The 15773-nt window shown below is 35.0% G+C and overlaps 1 protein-coding gene across 13 annotated transcripts in view; it reads left to right on the top strand.

Moving 5' to 3' along the window:
- Nucleotides 1-924: 924 nt before the first annotated feature.
- Nucleotides 925-15773, top strand: part of CDC42BPA (CDC42 binding protein kinase alpha) — a 347897-nt gene continuing 333048 nt past the window's right edge. For all 13 annotated transcript variants that reach the window (XM_051993437.1, XM_051993436.1, XM_051993439.1 and 10 more), the window contains exon 1: nucleotides 925-1110. In XM_051993437.1, the coding sequence (XP_051849397.1) occupies nucleotides 933-1110 (178 nt within the window). In that variant the 5' untranslated portion in view covers nucleotides 925-932. The remainder of the gene's footprint in view (nucleotides 1111-15773) is intronic.

Genomic DNA, 15773 nt, shown 5'->3' with positions numbered 1-15773 from the left:
GGCGGCCTTGCGGACACTCAGACAGACAGCCGGCCTGACTGACAACCATGGAGGGGGTTTGTCAGTGGGGTTAGTCAGCCCCGTACCGTGGGAGCCGGGGGTGGATCGATCGCCACCCCCCTCCCTCTTCGCTCTCCTTCTTGCTCCCACCGCCCCCGAGGAGAAGTGGGGGCAGAAAAATGAAGAGTTTTATTGGGAACCTCACAGAAATAGGAATGACTGCAAAGCCTTAGGGGGGGCGGAGAGACGACTTTGGGAGGAAAAAGACTCGGCTGTACTCTGTGCAGGGGCTGCTCTGGAGACCTCTACCCCAGCCTCCCACCTTCGCCCCTGAAGAAATTGGCCACCGATGCATTATTCAAGTATTGTTGGGGGGAATTTACAGCAGGACTTGGGGTTTCCCCTCCTGGTTACACATTTTGTTTTCTTCCTACTTTTTTCAGTCCACCCTCCAAGAAGTGAATTGCTGATGCAAATCGGGCTTTATTCTTTAATGATGCAACGGGATTAATTTCAGGATTATGTTGCATGAGTTGAATTTTGAATGAAGGAGATTTTTTAAAAAATGTGTTGGCTATTTGGTTGTTTACTTTGAATTATAATAATTATTTTGTTATTTAAATATAAAATTATATATATTCCCCTCCCCCAAATGCAGTAAAAAAAATATATTTTTGGGGGGAGGGAGGCAACTTCCCCATTAAAAAATGTGTATGACAAATTGAACAGGCTTCAACAAAGTGAGGTTGTCACGGTCTTGGATTTTTAATTCAGCACCAGGACTGCACTGATAGTCGTTTAAATCACTACTGGTTTCTTTAAAAGAAAAACACGCGAACAAAAACCCAACAACCATATGATTAAAAGTTAGGTTCCAGTCATAAAAATAGTACTAGTAATTGAAAGGACGACCAACACAAATTGAAGCAACCATGTCTGGAGAGGTGCGTTTGAGGCAGCTGGAGCAGTTTATTTTGGATGGTCCAGCTCAGACCAATGGGCAGTGCTTCAGTGTGGAGACATTGCTGGATATACTCATCTGCCTTTATGATGAATGTAATAATTCCCCTCTGAGAAGAGAGAAAAATATTGTTGAGTATCTTGAATGGGGTAAGTTTGCATGAATTTCTTTTATTTTTGTGAGAGTGTGTGTGGGAAATGGTTATAAAGTTTTCCTGAATATGTTGTCTTCTCTGTAATTTTCAGGCAAATGTATTTTATTCTTGGATTAAACTAGTAACTTAGTTTTCAAGGTTGAAAATTTCTGGTTTGTTAAATTGTTTTTCAGGTGTGATTCAATGCAACTAAATTGTCTTAATTTTAAGGCCTAGTTCATGTAGAGTTTACATTTCCAGGTCAGCAGGAAGAGATGATGGATGAATTCTCTGAAGGCAAAAAATAACTCTTGTCCCTAAGGCCTTTGGTACATATTTCAATGAAGTTTATCATAGGTATGAAATAAAAAAGGACTGAAAGCAGTTGAAAAAAAAAAATCTAGTTACCTGCTATGTTTCAAATCATTGTAAAATTGAATTTAAAATGATTTTAATCTTTGTATAATAGAGTACTTAAAATGAATAATGGGGGGAGTATTTATATTTTTAAAAAAACTCATTTTGATTAACCTATCAACATATTTTTTTAGAATTCTGTAATTGAAATTGGGAAGGGATACTTGGAAGCATCATCTTGATTGAACTGGTTATGAGAGTCTTTATTCCTCTAAATATAGCAGTAACTAAGAAGATATTTTGATGGAGGATATGAGCTAGTGTTTCATGTGCATTTTGTGCAATAAAACATCACCTCATTTTGATCAAATGTCCTTTTTAAGTACTGGTCTCCACATTAAAAATATTTTTTCCTATCTAGAAAATAAATTGTTCTTAAGTTATAATAAGCTACATTTAAAGAGTGTTATTAAAAAAAAAAACAAACCCATTCATCATCTAGTTTTTTAAAGGTACTTTAGCATATAAAGAACACTGGAGGAAAAACATGTTTTTCCATATTTTTAGAATACTGGTAGTTTTGTAATTGGTATTTAATTAGTAAAAGACACTTTATATATGAAGATTTAATTTCTAACAAATTTGCAAATTTGAAATATTCTTAGTAATTATTGGTTTTCTAGCTAAACATTTGAAGTACGCTTGCATTTAATTAATATTTTTTCTAATTGTTTGGAAACAACCAACAATGAAATATGTTAAATATAGAAATATGTGAAGGGTGATGATTCTTTATTAATTGACATCTCAAGATTGACATCACTTGGTAACTTTATATAGACTTTCTTAGTTGTCTTTTTAAATGAGTATTTTACAAATCTAGTAACTTAAGACATTTCTAGTTTTTCTTTTTTATTTTGCTTAGGTTTAATTAAAGAGATTGAAGCTTGGATTAGAAAATGACATGAGAAAGAAATGAAAAAATAAGTAGGTATCATTGTAGAGTGAAAAGTCATATCTGAAGAGGTAGTCTTTGAGCTTCATAAGGTGATTCTGAAACTTTCCCTTGTGATTTTGAGCAAATCATATATTACCAGTATCTCCCCCTTCCCATCTGCAAAATGGAAAAAAATTAATATGTCAAAGATTTTTTAAAGCTGCAATTAAAACAAATTTAAGGAATTCATTTTAGTTTCGTTATTATCTATTACCTTATGATGATTAAAGTTCATATTCTATTTTAAATGTTTGAATATTAATGGTGGCAAATCACATGACTTTGGATCATGCTGTGCTGTATTTTAGAAGAATTTTAATAGGTTTTCTGTTAAATATAGTTGATTTTATTTCACTTATATGTACAATGGAATCATATTCAAAAGAAAAGTCATGTAATTAAAATTTTTTCTAGTAAACACTAGTGTTCAGAAAGTTGATAATTTTTAAACTATAAAATGATCTTCAGTAGTGATTCTTTCCTAAAATCCCAGTCTCTTTGATAGTGTAGAAATTGATATTTTCTTTAAATCCTTGTGGTGAGCTTTTCCATATTTTGGAAGAAATGGCCAGAATTATCAGGGAAATTTTCTTATTAAAGCTCCTTTCTTAGGCTTCGTAGTATTTCCTGAATATTAAATAAGAGGGAATTTGTGTTGTACACTTAAAAGTTGTAAAAGGAGGTCATGGGGCGAGTTACTCATAGTGGTGAAAGAAGGCTTAAAATGTAGCATTGTTACTGTATTATATATTAGTTATTTAAGAAGTTTGGAGTTTTGACATGATTGCTTTTCTGTTCCTGTTGATTGATTGATTTTGTAAATTATGTAGATTTTTGGTGACTAATAATAGCTAAGTCAGCAAGCATTTATTGAAACCTTTCTACACCATAGGCATTGTGCTAAGTGCTGGGGCACTGAAAACATTTTCTAAATTGGGAATTGTCCAGAAGTTAGGATATGTGTGTATATGTAAATGTTTGTCTGTCTCGCTCTCTCTCTCTATAGAAACATCCACCATGAGAAAGACTAGATGCTTAAATTAAAATGACGGATAGTAAAGCATTTTAAAAATGCCCTTCTTTATTCATTATTTGCTTTAATTTTTTTTGTATTTTCAAAGGATGCTATAAAGGAAATGTGTTGTTTTAAACTATGCCACACAGCACAAATAGCTAGCATGTAATGCAAAGCTATTGGTTATATGGGATGATAAAACAGCCTAACTTCAGATAGATCTTGTATTTTTATACAGTTGATAGTACTACATACTATGACATTGAAGAAACTAGATTATAAGTGAAAATAAGAGAGCCCTTAAAAGAGGAAGGATGATCAATATTTTGGCTCTCAGGTGCTGTTTGGATAACACATTGGAATAGTGCAGCTTTGGAATCAGAAGATAGAGGTTCCAATTTTGCTTCTGACGCCTACTGGTCTTTCTGACCTTGGGTGACTCATTTAATCTCACTTAGACTCTTTCATTATCTATAAGAAGTGATTGAACTAGATGACTTCTCTATATCTATACTTTTGTTTTACAACAATTGTTATGTCAGTATATTGATTATAGCAACTGGAACTGCTTGTGAAAGAGTAGAGTACTGCAAATACTGTATAATGTTTCTCCTTAAATATTTAACACTGGTGTTGTTGATGACCTCAAGGAGGAAGCAGTCTAGAAGAATAGAGGATTAACAAATGAGAAGTGTATCTAGAAGTAGAAGTAGTACAAGGGCATAAATCACCCTTTATTTAAACTGATTTGTTTTCATTTTAAGGAGCTGAAATTTAATGTTAGACTTGCTGCCTAGTCTGTTTGAGTTTTGGTTTATACAAAATTCCTAAGAATATATATTAATTATAATTGTAGAAAAAGAAACAATTTTTACACTGTAAACTAAGTTCTTTAAAGATGATATTGCTTATTAATCTATGAATTTAGCATTTAAAAGTAGGAAGTGGGAATTTTGGGAAATTCTTTACAATTATCCTACTATAAGTGATCATATTAATATTTGAGGAAACAAACATGTAAAACTATAGCTCTTTTTTATATCTGTAGCCTTGATATTTTAAAAAAACATGTAATTTTCAAAGCAACAGCAATGTTCACAATTGATCTAATTATTCTTTTTATATTAATAATAAATATGGAATGCAAACATATGATGGAGGATGCTATTTTTTTGTTTTCAAATTTTTCCTTTTATTGCAATATGTTTAAAATTTATATCCAGCTTTTAATGGTGAGTGAATTAAGTGGGGAGTAATGATCTTGATTGAAAGCATCTGTATCTTTTAGTATATGTTATATTTCACTTCTCCTGTCCTAATCATTTTTAATATTTTTTGCGCAGACTTTACTAATGATTCCAGAGTTTTCAATTGATAATGGAATAACATGGAGAATTTATTTTCATTTAACTTTTCAGTTAAGATTGTTTTAACTCACTTCTGGCTTTCTTTTCAACAACGTCTTCCCAGTTCTCATCTCTTTTATGATAAGGAGGAAAACATATCTCTAGTTAAATACATATTTAAGAAAAAAAATCAGTTTCCCTATTTCTGTTGAAGACATTCAGTTTTTGTCAAATGTAATTCAATTATTAAATTTTGTGATTTCAGTGACAGCATCTCTTGGTATCTGGTCTCTTTTCTCTACCTAGTACTAGTTCTAGTTCAGGTCTTCAGCACCTCTTCTGTGGACTGCTGCTTCCAGTTTCTTCTCTATCCAATCCATCCAGCTCAAAGCTGCCAAACTTATTCCAGTAGATGTCAAGTTTAGGGGGAAAAAAACCCTCAAATCCTTGGTGACTCCTCAATGTTTCTGCGATATGAAGACTTACCCCTTCATTTAAATCTCTCCACAATCTGACTTCCATCTACCATAACAACTTTATTTACTACTTCTCTCATGAACTACATTTTAGTCAAGTGAGAGTACTTAAATTCAAAATTCTTTTTCCTGACTCCATGAATTGATGATTCAAATCATCTTTCATGTTTGAAAAGTCCTTCCTCCTCATCTTCACCTCACAGAATCATTATCTTTCATACTTTTGTATTGTACTTATGTAGTGTGGGTGAACTGGGACCATTCCTTGTACTCTTGGGGAAACCTATTAACTCCCATTTGTGAGCTACTTGTTTGCATTGTAAAATGATTAAGTGTACCCTTAAATCTAATTGGCTATTGAGCAGGAAGAGTCCTGGGGTTATGCAAAAGCAAGTTGCTGGACTTTGGAGGTTTTCTTTCTTTCTGACTGACTTCTTCTTTCTGACTATTAAATTTAGGGATTATTTAATGCTGACTCAAAAAGTCTTGTGGGAAAGGGAGTGGATGCTGTTCACCCAAACTTCATATGGCCCTGAATACCATGGCTGTTTGCCGTGTGAGTGTGTGTGTGTGTGTGTGTGTTGTGTGTGTGTATTTCCCTTATCTTAGGTGCACAAGCATCCCATGTAGATGTGTCCATGATTCATAGTAATCTTAAAAGTTTTGAAACTAGCCCTTTTTGACTCCAGATTCAGTCTACATTCCACCTTAACACACTGCCTCACTCATCAAAATATGATGATATTTTTAGCCTTAAAATGCTCATTTGAACAGACTCATAACACTGCAGTTTTGGAAAAGATCATTTTTATTCAACTTCCTCAATTTACAGATGAGAAAACTGACCCCTAAAGTAAAATAGGATGTTAGTGGCTGACTTGGAACTTAAATACTAAGTATTCTCATTTGTAGTGGATGGGGGCTGTGAAGTCACTAATATGAGACACCATATGTTTTGAAGAAAAAATTGGAGAATAGAACTAGAGAGGATAGAACTTTAAAAAGATACTTAATTGGTCTTGCTAAGAGACATAGATGATCTAAATGAATCTTGATATTTGTTTCTTTAAAAAATGTCTTTCAATCAGCATCATTATGTTTTTTTAAAAATCAAAATAAGTCTTCAAGAAGTGAATAATACCAGTTTAAAAAGTTTTACAATGCACCTGAATGAGATCAGTCATTTGCAATCATTTAGCAATAAAAATTTTATTTTTAATTTTTTTATCTGAAAAACAGTATTCTTGTAAGTAATTTTGCTTTGTTTGTAGCATTACAGCTTAATTAGGTTTACTTTTAGTTACCATGGATAGAATTCACATTTGGCATACTTTTGAATTTTTCTGTTAAATCTTCCACATCCAAACTTTTGAATATTTTCTTATGCAACTTAGTAACTTTCTTTTGCATTTAAGAAGAGAGATTTGTTGGTTTATAAAAAGTTTCAAATTCTCTTAAAAGAGGATGTGACCTTTTGAGTAAATTAATGTGGCTAATTAATGTGTGTGTGTGTGTGTGTGTGTGTGTGTGTGTGTGTGTGTGTAAAATAAATTTGTATTGGATCTTTACCATAGTTTCCTCCTGCTAGAGAGACATATTGTATCACAAATATTTTTTTTAAAAGGAGAGAAAAAGAGCAAAACTGATTAATACATCAGAAAGTCTGAAAATACCTGCAGTATTATTATTGTTTATCCTTTGTTCTTGAAGAGTTCAGTGACATCAGGAAGCTGATGTCTTGACTTGCAAGTCATTTGGATTTAAGTAATTAAGACAGAGCTGTGCAAAGTTACCAGTTTCAGTCTGTCCTCCAGAGCCATTAGAATCCATAGCAAGATGTAAATCAAGACTACTGGCCATGGCCCTGGATGAAGTGGGAGACCTGCATCTAAGTTAAGATCTTTCCCAGGTCTCAGTTTGTCTGAGGCAATACCCATTCAATAATTAAAGATTAGGTAAGAATTGAGGCAAAAGATGTCTTAGTTTGCCTTTTTAAAAAAATCATTCTGGAGGAGAAGGCCTTTATGGTTTCTTACCAGAATATAAACATATACTACACTATTGGATCTTCCAATTCTATACAGGATGGAGTGGGAGGAAATCTCATCTTTGCTTTGGAGTTATGTTTATTTGTAATTTTCTAACATTTGCTGTTGATTGTATTGTGGTGGTACTTTCCATTTACATTGTTTTGTATAGTTTTCTTGTATAGTTTCCCCTTGAGGTATATCAATGTAATAGTGGAATCCCAGGATCATGGGGTTGAATATATTAGTCTCTTTATTTGCAGAATTACAATTTGTTTTCCTAAATAGTTGAACGGTTCATAGCTTCACCAACAGTGTACTAGTGTATCTATCTTTCCCCAACCATTCCAATTTAATATTTCTTAAATTTAAATTTATTACTAAAAACAGAAGGCAAATACTTTCATATAAAGGGATAAGAACTAGACACATTCTTATATGCCACAACAAATTGTAGAAACTATATTTTGTTAATTGCTTGATGCTAAAAGTATCAAAATGCATTGAGTGAAGTAATATAAACTTTGTATTTCCAATCAGTATACGTTGCTACACTAATTTATATATTCATTCAACAACATTTAACATAAAGGTAGAAACAACACTTGTGTTAAAATCCTGGCTTAGACATTTATCAGCCGTGTATCTCAGGAAGAAATTATTTAATTTCTTTGAGCTTTAGTTTTCACAACTGCAGAATATTGTGTAATAGTTGTGCCATCCATCTCACAGATTTGTTTTTAAGGAAAATACCTTATAATTATACCTAAGGTGAGATATGTATGTAAGGCGTTCGTTTAAAAAATTTCTAGAGTGTAATAGAAAATTTGATTTAGAACCTGGAAGTCTTGAATTCAGATCTTCCATTTAGGCCCTTATTGGCTGTGTCACCTCACACAAACTATTTAAGTTTCTGACTTTCTCAGTTTCAATATTTGTAAAATGAGAATAATAATAGTACTTCCCAGACTTATGATAAACTGAGATAATATATGTGAATCACTTTTCAGACAGAACTACGTTATGCACTGGGTAAGATAAGATGCAATGATAAATAAGCTCCCAGAGGGCAGAACTAGCAATAGATGAATGCTGTCAAGACAGCAATTTGGAAAAATTTCCTAGAAACTAAGGCTATTCAGAAGTGAAATGGGACTGTCTTGAAAGCATAAATGATGATCACTTTTGTTGAATATGTGCTGGCTGGGAATTTTTGTCCAGAAATGATTTGACTTAGACTCTTATTCTGAGATTCTGTGATTACTAGATGAGACAATTTTTTTCCCTTTAAGGAACTTGTTAATCTTTTTTTTCCCCATAGAATCTATCACAGAATCTCATACTAAGTTGACAGTAAGAGTCAATGAATAACTTTGTTGTCATTAATTACTACAAAGACTAGTTATGCAGTATGGTATTATATTACTTTATATTGTATCCTTTATATTGTATCATGTTATCTCTCTTTTTAAGAAAGTAGCAGCTGATATTTACAATAGAAAACATGATAAAATTTGCAAAGCATTTTACTCCCTAGACAATTCCTTCCTTTGGGTCTATTTTGATTGGTGAGAATCTTACGTGGCCAAGTTATGTGGCTCAAACTTGGCAACTTATTATATATGAAGGTCAGAATGATGTGTGGAGATGATTACAGGGATATGAACCTAGGTGATTGGAAAGACAAAAGAAAGAAAAGAAAGAAGATGGAGGATGAAATTGTTTTTGGAAAAATTCAGTTTCAGATGTCTATGGTAAATCTAAGCAGAGATGTCTAACACTTTTGTGTTATTTTGTGATATTCTTAGGAAACAGGTGAAATATGCAGATCTGGAAATCATCTGATTGTAGTTGAATCCTGTAAGCTGATGAATTCTCCTATAGGGAATCAGTTAGTCCACAGTCATTCTATAAGCATTTATTAAGCACTTTTTGTGAGAATATGAATACTAATAGAAAGAAACTATATTTGTCTCCAAGAAGCTTTGGTTCAAATGAATTAAGATACCATGTAAAAGGGAGCTGTGGGGAGAAGGGAAGATGTTAATGTTAGAGAGAGTCCTGTGAAAATGAGTCAGTGGTAAACCTGGGAAAAAGCAATGAAGATTTGGTTGGTTAGCCTGGGCTTTCCTCCTCAAATTGGACATTTAGGGAAGAGTTATCCACTCAGAAAGTGGCACAGGACTGCCTAGCATGGGTGCTCTCATCAGAGAAGATGCTGTGCTCTATAAGCAAAGTAGAATTGAATTAGTCCAAAGAAAATGGGAAATATGCACAATTAGAAAAGCTACTCCAAATGTTCATATGGACTTTTTGTGTTCTACTTATGGCAGGTCATTCTGAGCTCATATTGATCTGATCAGCCACAGTTACACAGTAACTCAACTCTAACATAATGATGTCATTTTGGTCCTCTTTAAAAAAGGATCAACAAAAACAAGCCACTCAGGAAGTAAGTCCTCTGGGCAGAAGGTACTTCCAGTGTAAGAAATAGGTCTGGAGTGGAGTGAACTTCTAGGGTAAAGAAGTTTCTTTGGTATGGTAGAGTCTTGTTAAAAATGAAACAAGAATTCATCCTGATAATTGTTTAATTGGAGGCAGAGAAGAGAGGATGGCCCAGGATAGTGCCCTGTACAAGATGTAGAAGTGGGAAATGAATGATAATAAATAGTGGAATGGCTAGATTAGTAGGAGAATAGAGAACAATATCATGAAGATGAGAAGAATGGTCAGTATTGTTTTAAGAAAAAAAATCATTAGAGTTGTTAAGGATGACAACTGAGAAAAAACATTCACTTACAATGATCTGCGGCATGAGGAAATCATAATAGCATCCACAAACAGAAATATTCAGAAGACTTCAACATCCCTTGGCACTTGTTGCATTTAGGGTTTATCTGGAAGAATTAGATGTTGACTACTTTTCTAACAAGTGATACTGACAAGCACATTTCCTTATTTTTAGTCTTCACTTAATATTAATTCTCAGAAGATCAGTGAACAGATTTACTTCTCTGATTGTATTTATCAAGAAAATCTTTAAAAATCTGATGTGAACTTAACATATACCAAAGGACAATGATTAACTGTATAGTAGTGGGAGCAGTTAGGTGGAAAAGTGAATAGAGTGCTGGGCCTGGAGTTCAGAAGATCTCAGTTCAACTAGCCTCAAATTCTGACTACCTTTATGACACTGTAAAAGTCTTTTTGCTTCAAAGTCCTTAACTTTAAAAGAGAGTAGGACAGCTAGGTGGCTCAGTGGATAGAGTGTTGAACCTGAAAGGAAGAGCTAAGTTCAGATCCTGCATTAGACACTTATTAGCTGTGTGACCCTGGAGAAGTCACTTAATTCTGTTTACCTCAGTTTCCTCATCTGTAAAATGAGCTGGAGAAGGAAATGAAAAACCATTGTATGTCAGCAGTGGCTGTTGTTTGGAAAAAGATCAGTTTACATCCCAGTCCTAAAGAAGAGCAATGCTAAGGAACATTCAAATTACCAAACAGTTGAGCTCATTTCACTCACCAGCAAGATTATGCTCAAGATTCTATCTCCAAGCTAAGCCTCAGCAATATGTGAACCAAGAATTACTAGAAAAGTAGGCTAACCTTTGAAGAGGCAGAAGAATAAAAAACTAAGTTGCCAGATATGCTAGATTATGGGGAAAGCAAACATATACTTATGCTTCATGGATGACACTAAACTTTTGATTGTGTGGATCACACTAAAATGTGCTAAGTTCTCAAAGAAATGAAAGTATCAGATCATCTTGTCACCTGATCTTGGCAACTGGTCCCATCACTTCCTGGCAAATAGAGAAAGAAGAAATTGAAGCAGTATCAGATTTTGTATTCTTGGACTCAAAGATCACTATAGATGGTGGCTTGTAGCCATAAATTTTTTTCTTTTATTTTATAATACATATGTATTGAATGAAAGAGGCAAACTTAGGCCATAATGGAGTTACAGCCTTGGCCCACAGGCCCACCAAAAAACCACCAAAATACAAAACTGTCAAACTAGTAGAAAAAAGACTGAATTTGGTGGCAGAAGACCAGAGTTCAACTCTCAACTCCACTATTTATTTACTACCTGCAACCTTATAAACAAGTCTGCTTTTCTGCCTTATTTCCTGATTAGTAAAATTCTATGATCTCTTCAACTTTAAATTCTGTGATCCTTTTCCTTGAAAAACAAAACTATACAGGTCTATAAGTCTGTCCTAGTCACACCCACCAGTCACCTTGGCCCTCCTAACTAGTCCTGATAACCCTTAAGTGAGGTCATCCAAGAAGCCTTAGTTCTGAACAGACCTTGTCAGGACCTCTTGCAGAATCCTTACTCTTGCAAGGAATCCTTACTCTTGAGTTTGATTTATTCTAGGCTCAATGCCTGACTTAACTCTAAGATACTAGTCTGTAATGTCTGCACTAGCTTTTTGAAGACCAAGGCCTTGGTCTTTAGGGGAGAAATGATGAAGGCAAGAGAGCCACCACTCTCTTGTCAGAGGCTGGTCACAGATGGAGTGTTTGTGACTGAGAGTCTCTCTCTGTTCCCAGTCCTCTCAGCCTTTAAATACTTCAATACGATTACATCACTACAACAACTGAGCATATTCAACTGTCCATTACATCACATCATCATGTCACTCTAAGAATATGCCAACTAGAGTGGTAACATAGAACCATTATGCCATCAGTCACTCTGAGTAGGTGCTTAACTATAAGCATCCTGCTGTCCTTGATTCAAGTATACCTTTCCAGAGTTATGGCCCTCTACATCTCCTGCTTTCTTTTGTTTTAGAACACAGGTGGTCACACCTTCCCTGACTTCTCAGGAAGGGAGGTGAGAACACCAAAGGGAAATGGGGAGTCAAACCAGATATTGTTAGCAGGTTTCCTCTGGGTTGAAAGGTCTTACTTGAAACAGGTATACATAAATCCATCAGCATGTGAGATATTACACAAGCACATAGTAATATAACACAGGCAAGTAGTGACGTAACAAACAACATGAATCAATATGAGGTTTTATATATGTTCAGAAGTCCTAGAAGAAGGGTATATAAATAACAGTCACACACACATACACCTCCTTCAGCAGCCACGAGATAGTCCAAAATCAATCTATTGTCCCCTTACTTCACAAGTCAGGGAATCCAGTGATTGCTGCTGGTTTTGAAGTCCTACAACAGTTTCATCATGTCTCAGGGAATCCAATGATTCCTGCTGGTTTGAAGTCCTGTAGTAGTCTCATTAACAATTTTTGATGTTCATGAATCAATTGCCATAACTTCCATGCTCTTTCAGTGGTGGGCACAGTCAGTGATGGAACCACCCAGTGTTTCTTGGGTCTTCTCCTTCATTTCAAGGGTCTTCTCTGCCTCTCATCTATGGACAAGGCAAATATAGCTTGTTGGCACCCATCTGATTGCTTCTCCATCTATAGAGATATAAGCAAACCCCCTCCCCCAAGCAGTTAACCTATTTGGTTCCTTGCATTCACTACTTTCTGGATCTCTCCACATCATCTGGCAATTATCTAAAGATAGTGGAGCTGCTTGCACTGGACACTGCCCTTCCAGTGGGTTATAAAACCTGTCTGCTGGAGCCATATATCTTTATCAAAAATAAAAAAAAAAATTAATAGTATAAAGAGTTAAATTTAGAAGTTCTCTAGGGTTACCTATGGCTCCCCCTTTCTTTTGTTTTTGGAGGAATGTCTTGATGTCTCTATTTCTCCTCTCTACTATTGCCTGTCCTTGAGGATTAAAAGGTATGCCAGTGGTGCATAAAATCTGATACTTGTGCACAAAAGTGTGCAAAATGCTTAGAAGTAGATGCAAGTCCATTATTTGTTTTTATTGCTTTTTTTTTTTATTGCAAAAGCTTGTATAAGGAATTCCGTGACCACTCGGGCTGTCTCTTTTGCTGCTGGTATTGCAAAAGTAAATCCTGAAAAGGTAGCTACTACAACATGGATAAAAGACAGACGACCAAAAGATTTATAATGGGTCACATTCATTTGCCAAATTTCATTAGTTCTGAAACCACAAGGGTTCTTCCCTGGAGGGAGTGTAGGAGCATGGAAAGGAAGGCAAGCTATACAGGCTTTCACTATGCTCTTAGTTTTCTCTTTTGTTATCTCAAATTGCAAACATAAAGCTCAAGCAGCTTGATGATATTTAGAATGAGATTCTTGGGCTGCCTGAAATAAAGGTGTATTGGCTAACATGGTTAGAAGGCTATCTTCTAAATAGGATCTGGAAGTCCATTATGAGAATAGACATGCAAGAAATAAATCTTACCTGGATGCTTTCTTACTTGCTCTTGAAAATTCCTTAAAGAGCTGAGATATATTATTAGAGGCTACAAATTTTATTTGAACTGTGGCAATTCTTTGTATCATACCTACTGAATAGACTGAATCAGATATTATATTTATATCTCCTGCATAATAAGTAAGAGCTAGCATAATTGCATACAATTCATTCTGCTGAAAAGGACTGAAAAAGAGTTCTGACTACTCTCTTTATAGTTAAGTCTTGAAAGTATACAGTACAAATGGTATGTTTGAATGCATCTGTAAAGATAATTGGTCCTTTAAAAGGAATCTTAGAAACTTTTTCTTAAAAAATCCATTGCCAATTATGTAATATCTGGGTTATGTTTAATGGAAACCCGTGTGTAAAATTTGGAGCTGTGGCCAATAAAATTTGCCACTCTGGGATGTTTTCACAGCATACGCTAATTTGTGCATAGTATAAAAGGTGTGTGTCTTGTCAGATCTTATCCCAGATGATTGTAATGCTCGCTTAATGGCCTTTAATAAAATTCTAGCCACAAGACTGGGTAAGGAGTAAGGCTTTAGTTTGGTTGTGGAGGTTCACCCATTCTATCACACTATCTCCTTGATAAAAGACTGCTGTGGTGCCTTTTTTTGTAAAACTGATATTTCCAAGGATTTTTGAGTAATTCTTTCAATCACATTGGATAAAGCCAGTTCAACCTCTCTCAAAGCCTCTTGAGCTTCTTTTGTAAGGCATGGTGAGTTTAAAGAATTGTCTCCCCTTAAAATGTCATATAATGGTTGTAATTGACAGGTACTTTAGCCTAATACTGGACGTATCCAGTAGATATCTCCTGCCAGTTTCTGAAAATCATTTAAAATATTCAACTTCTCTGTTTTTAAAGAAAGCTTTTGTACTGTAAGCACCTTAGGGTATACTTCATAACCTAAATATTGAAAAGGAGCGTGCCTTTGAATTTTTTCTGAAGCTATATGCAATTTGTAATTCCTTAGTGTTTCTATGGTCTTTTATAGACATGCTTCTAACATTTGCTCCTCAGGTGCACACCCCAAGATATCATCCATATAATGTAACAACAAAACTTTTGGGAATGCTTTTCTTAATGGAGTAAGAACAACAGCCACATACATTTGACACATAGTAGGGCTATTTTTCATTCCCTGTGGCAAAACTGTCCATTCATATCTTTTATAAGGCTCAGCTAAATTAATTCTGGGTACTGAAAAGGCAAATCTTTTCACATCCTGCTTATCCAGAGGAGAATAGAACAGAAACATTCCTTAATGTCTATAACCCAAAGAGGCCAGTTTCTAGGCCAGGGGTCCTCAAACTATGGCCTGTGGGCCAGATGCAGCAGCTGAGGACGTTTATCCCCCTTCCCCAGGGCTATGAAGTGTCTTTATTTAAAGGCCCATAAAACAAAGTTTTTGTTTTTACTATAGTCCAGCCCTCCAACAGCCTGAGGGACAGTGAACTGGCCCCCTACTTAAAAAGTTTGAGGACTCCTGCTCTAGGCAATTGAGTAGGAGATGGAAGTCCAGGCTGAAGAGTTCCCATAGTTTCCATCTGTTCAATTTTCTTTTCTTAAATCAGTCAACATCCTCCATTTTCTAGATTTCTTTTTTACAGCAAATACAGGGGAATTCCAAGGACTTAGAGAAGACTGTAAGTGCCCTTGGTCAAGTTGTTCCTGTTCTATATCTAATAAGATCTGAATTTTATCACTAGTTAAGGGCCACTATTCTATCCACACTGGTCTATCAGTTTTCCATTGAATGGGAACAGGTGAGAGTGCAGGCAGGCCTTCAACAGCAGCCCTACTTAAAAAACCGAAGTACTCATTTGTAATCTTCAGTGTTGTAAGATGTCTCTTCCCCATAGATTGATGGGATTTTTTTCTACTGTAAAAAGAGGAAAAACTCTTGCTTCACCTTCAAATATCCATCTCAAAGTGCTAGCACTAATTTCAGCTGCTATTGATCCTCCTTTGTCAGACATATGGAAGTCTGCCTTAATCTTTGAGCAATGATTGGGCCAATTGTCACCTCTAATTACTGTACAATCTGCACCTGTTTCTACTAATCCTTCTAATAGTATGCTGTTTATATAGATAGTGAGCATAGGATGGTCAACTGTAACTGCTGCAGTCAAAA

This window comes from Antechinus flavipes, chromosome 4 (assembly GCF_016432865.1).
Source record: "Antechinus flavipes isolate AdamAnt ecotype Samford, QLD, Australia chromosome 4, AdamAnt_v2, whole genome shotgun sequence".
NCBI classification, from domain to species: Eukaryota; Metazoa; Chordata; class Mammalia; order Dasyuromorphia; family Dasyuridae; genus Antechinus; species Antechinus flavipes.
Note: the sequence above shows the minus strand (reverse complement) of the source record. Positions and strands in the feature narration are given on the sequence as shown.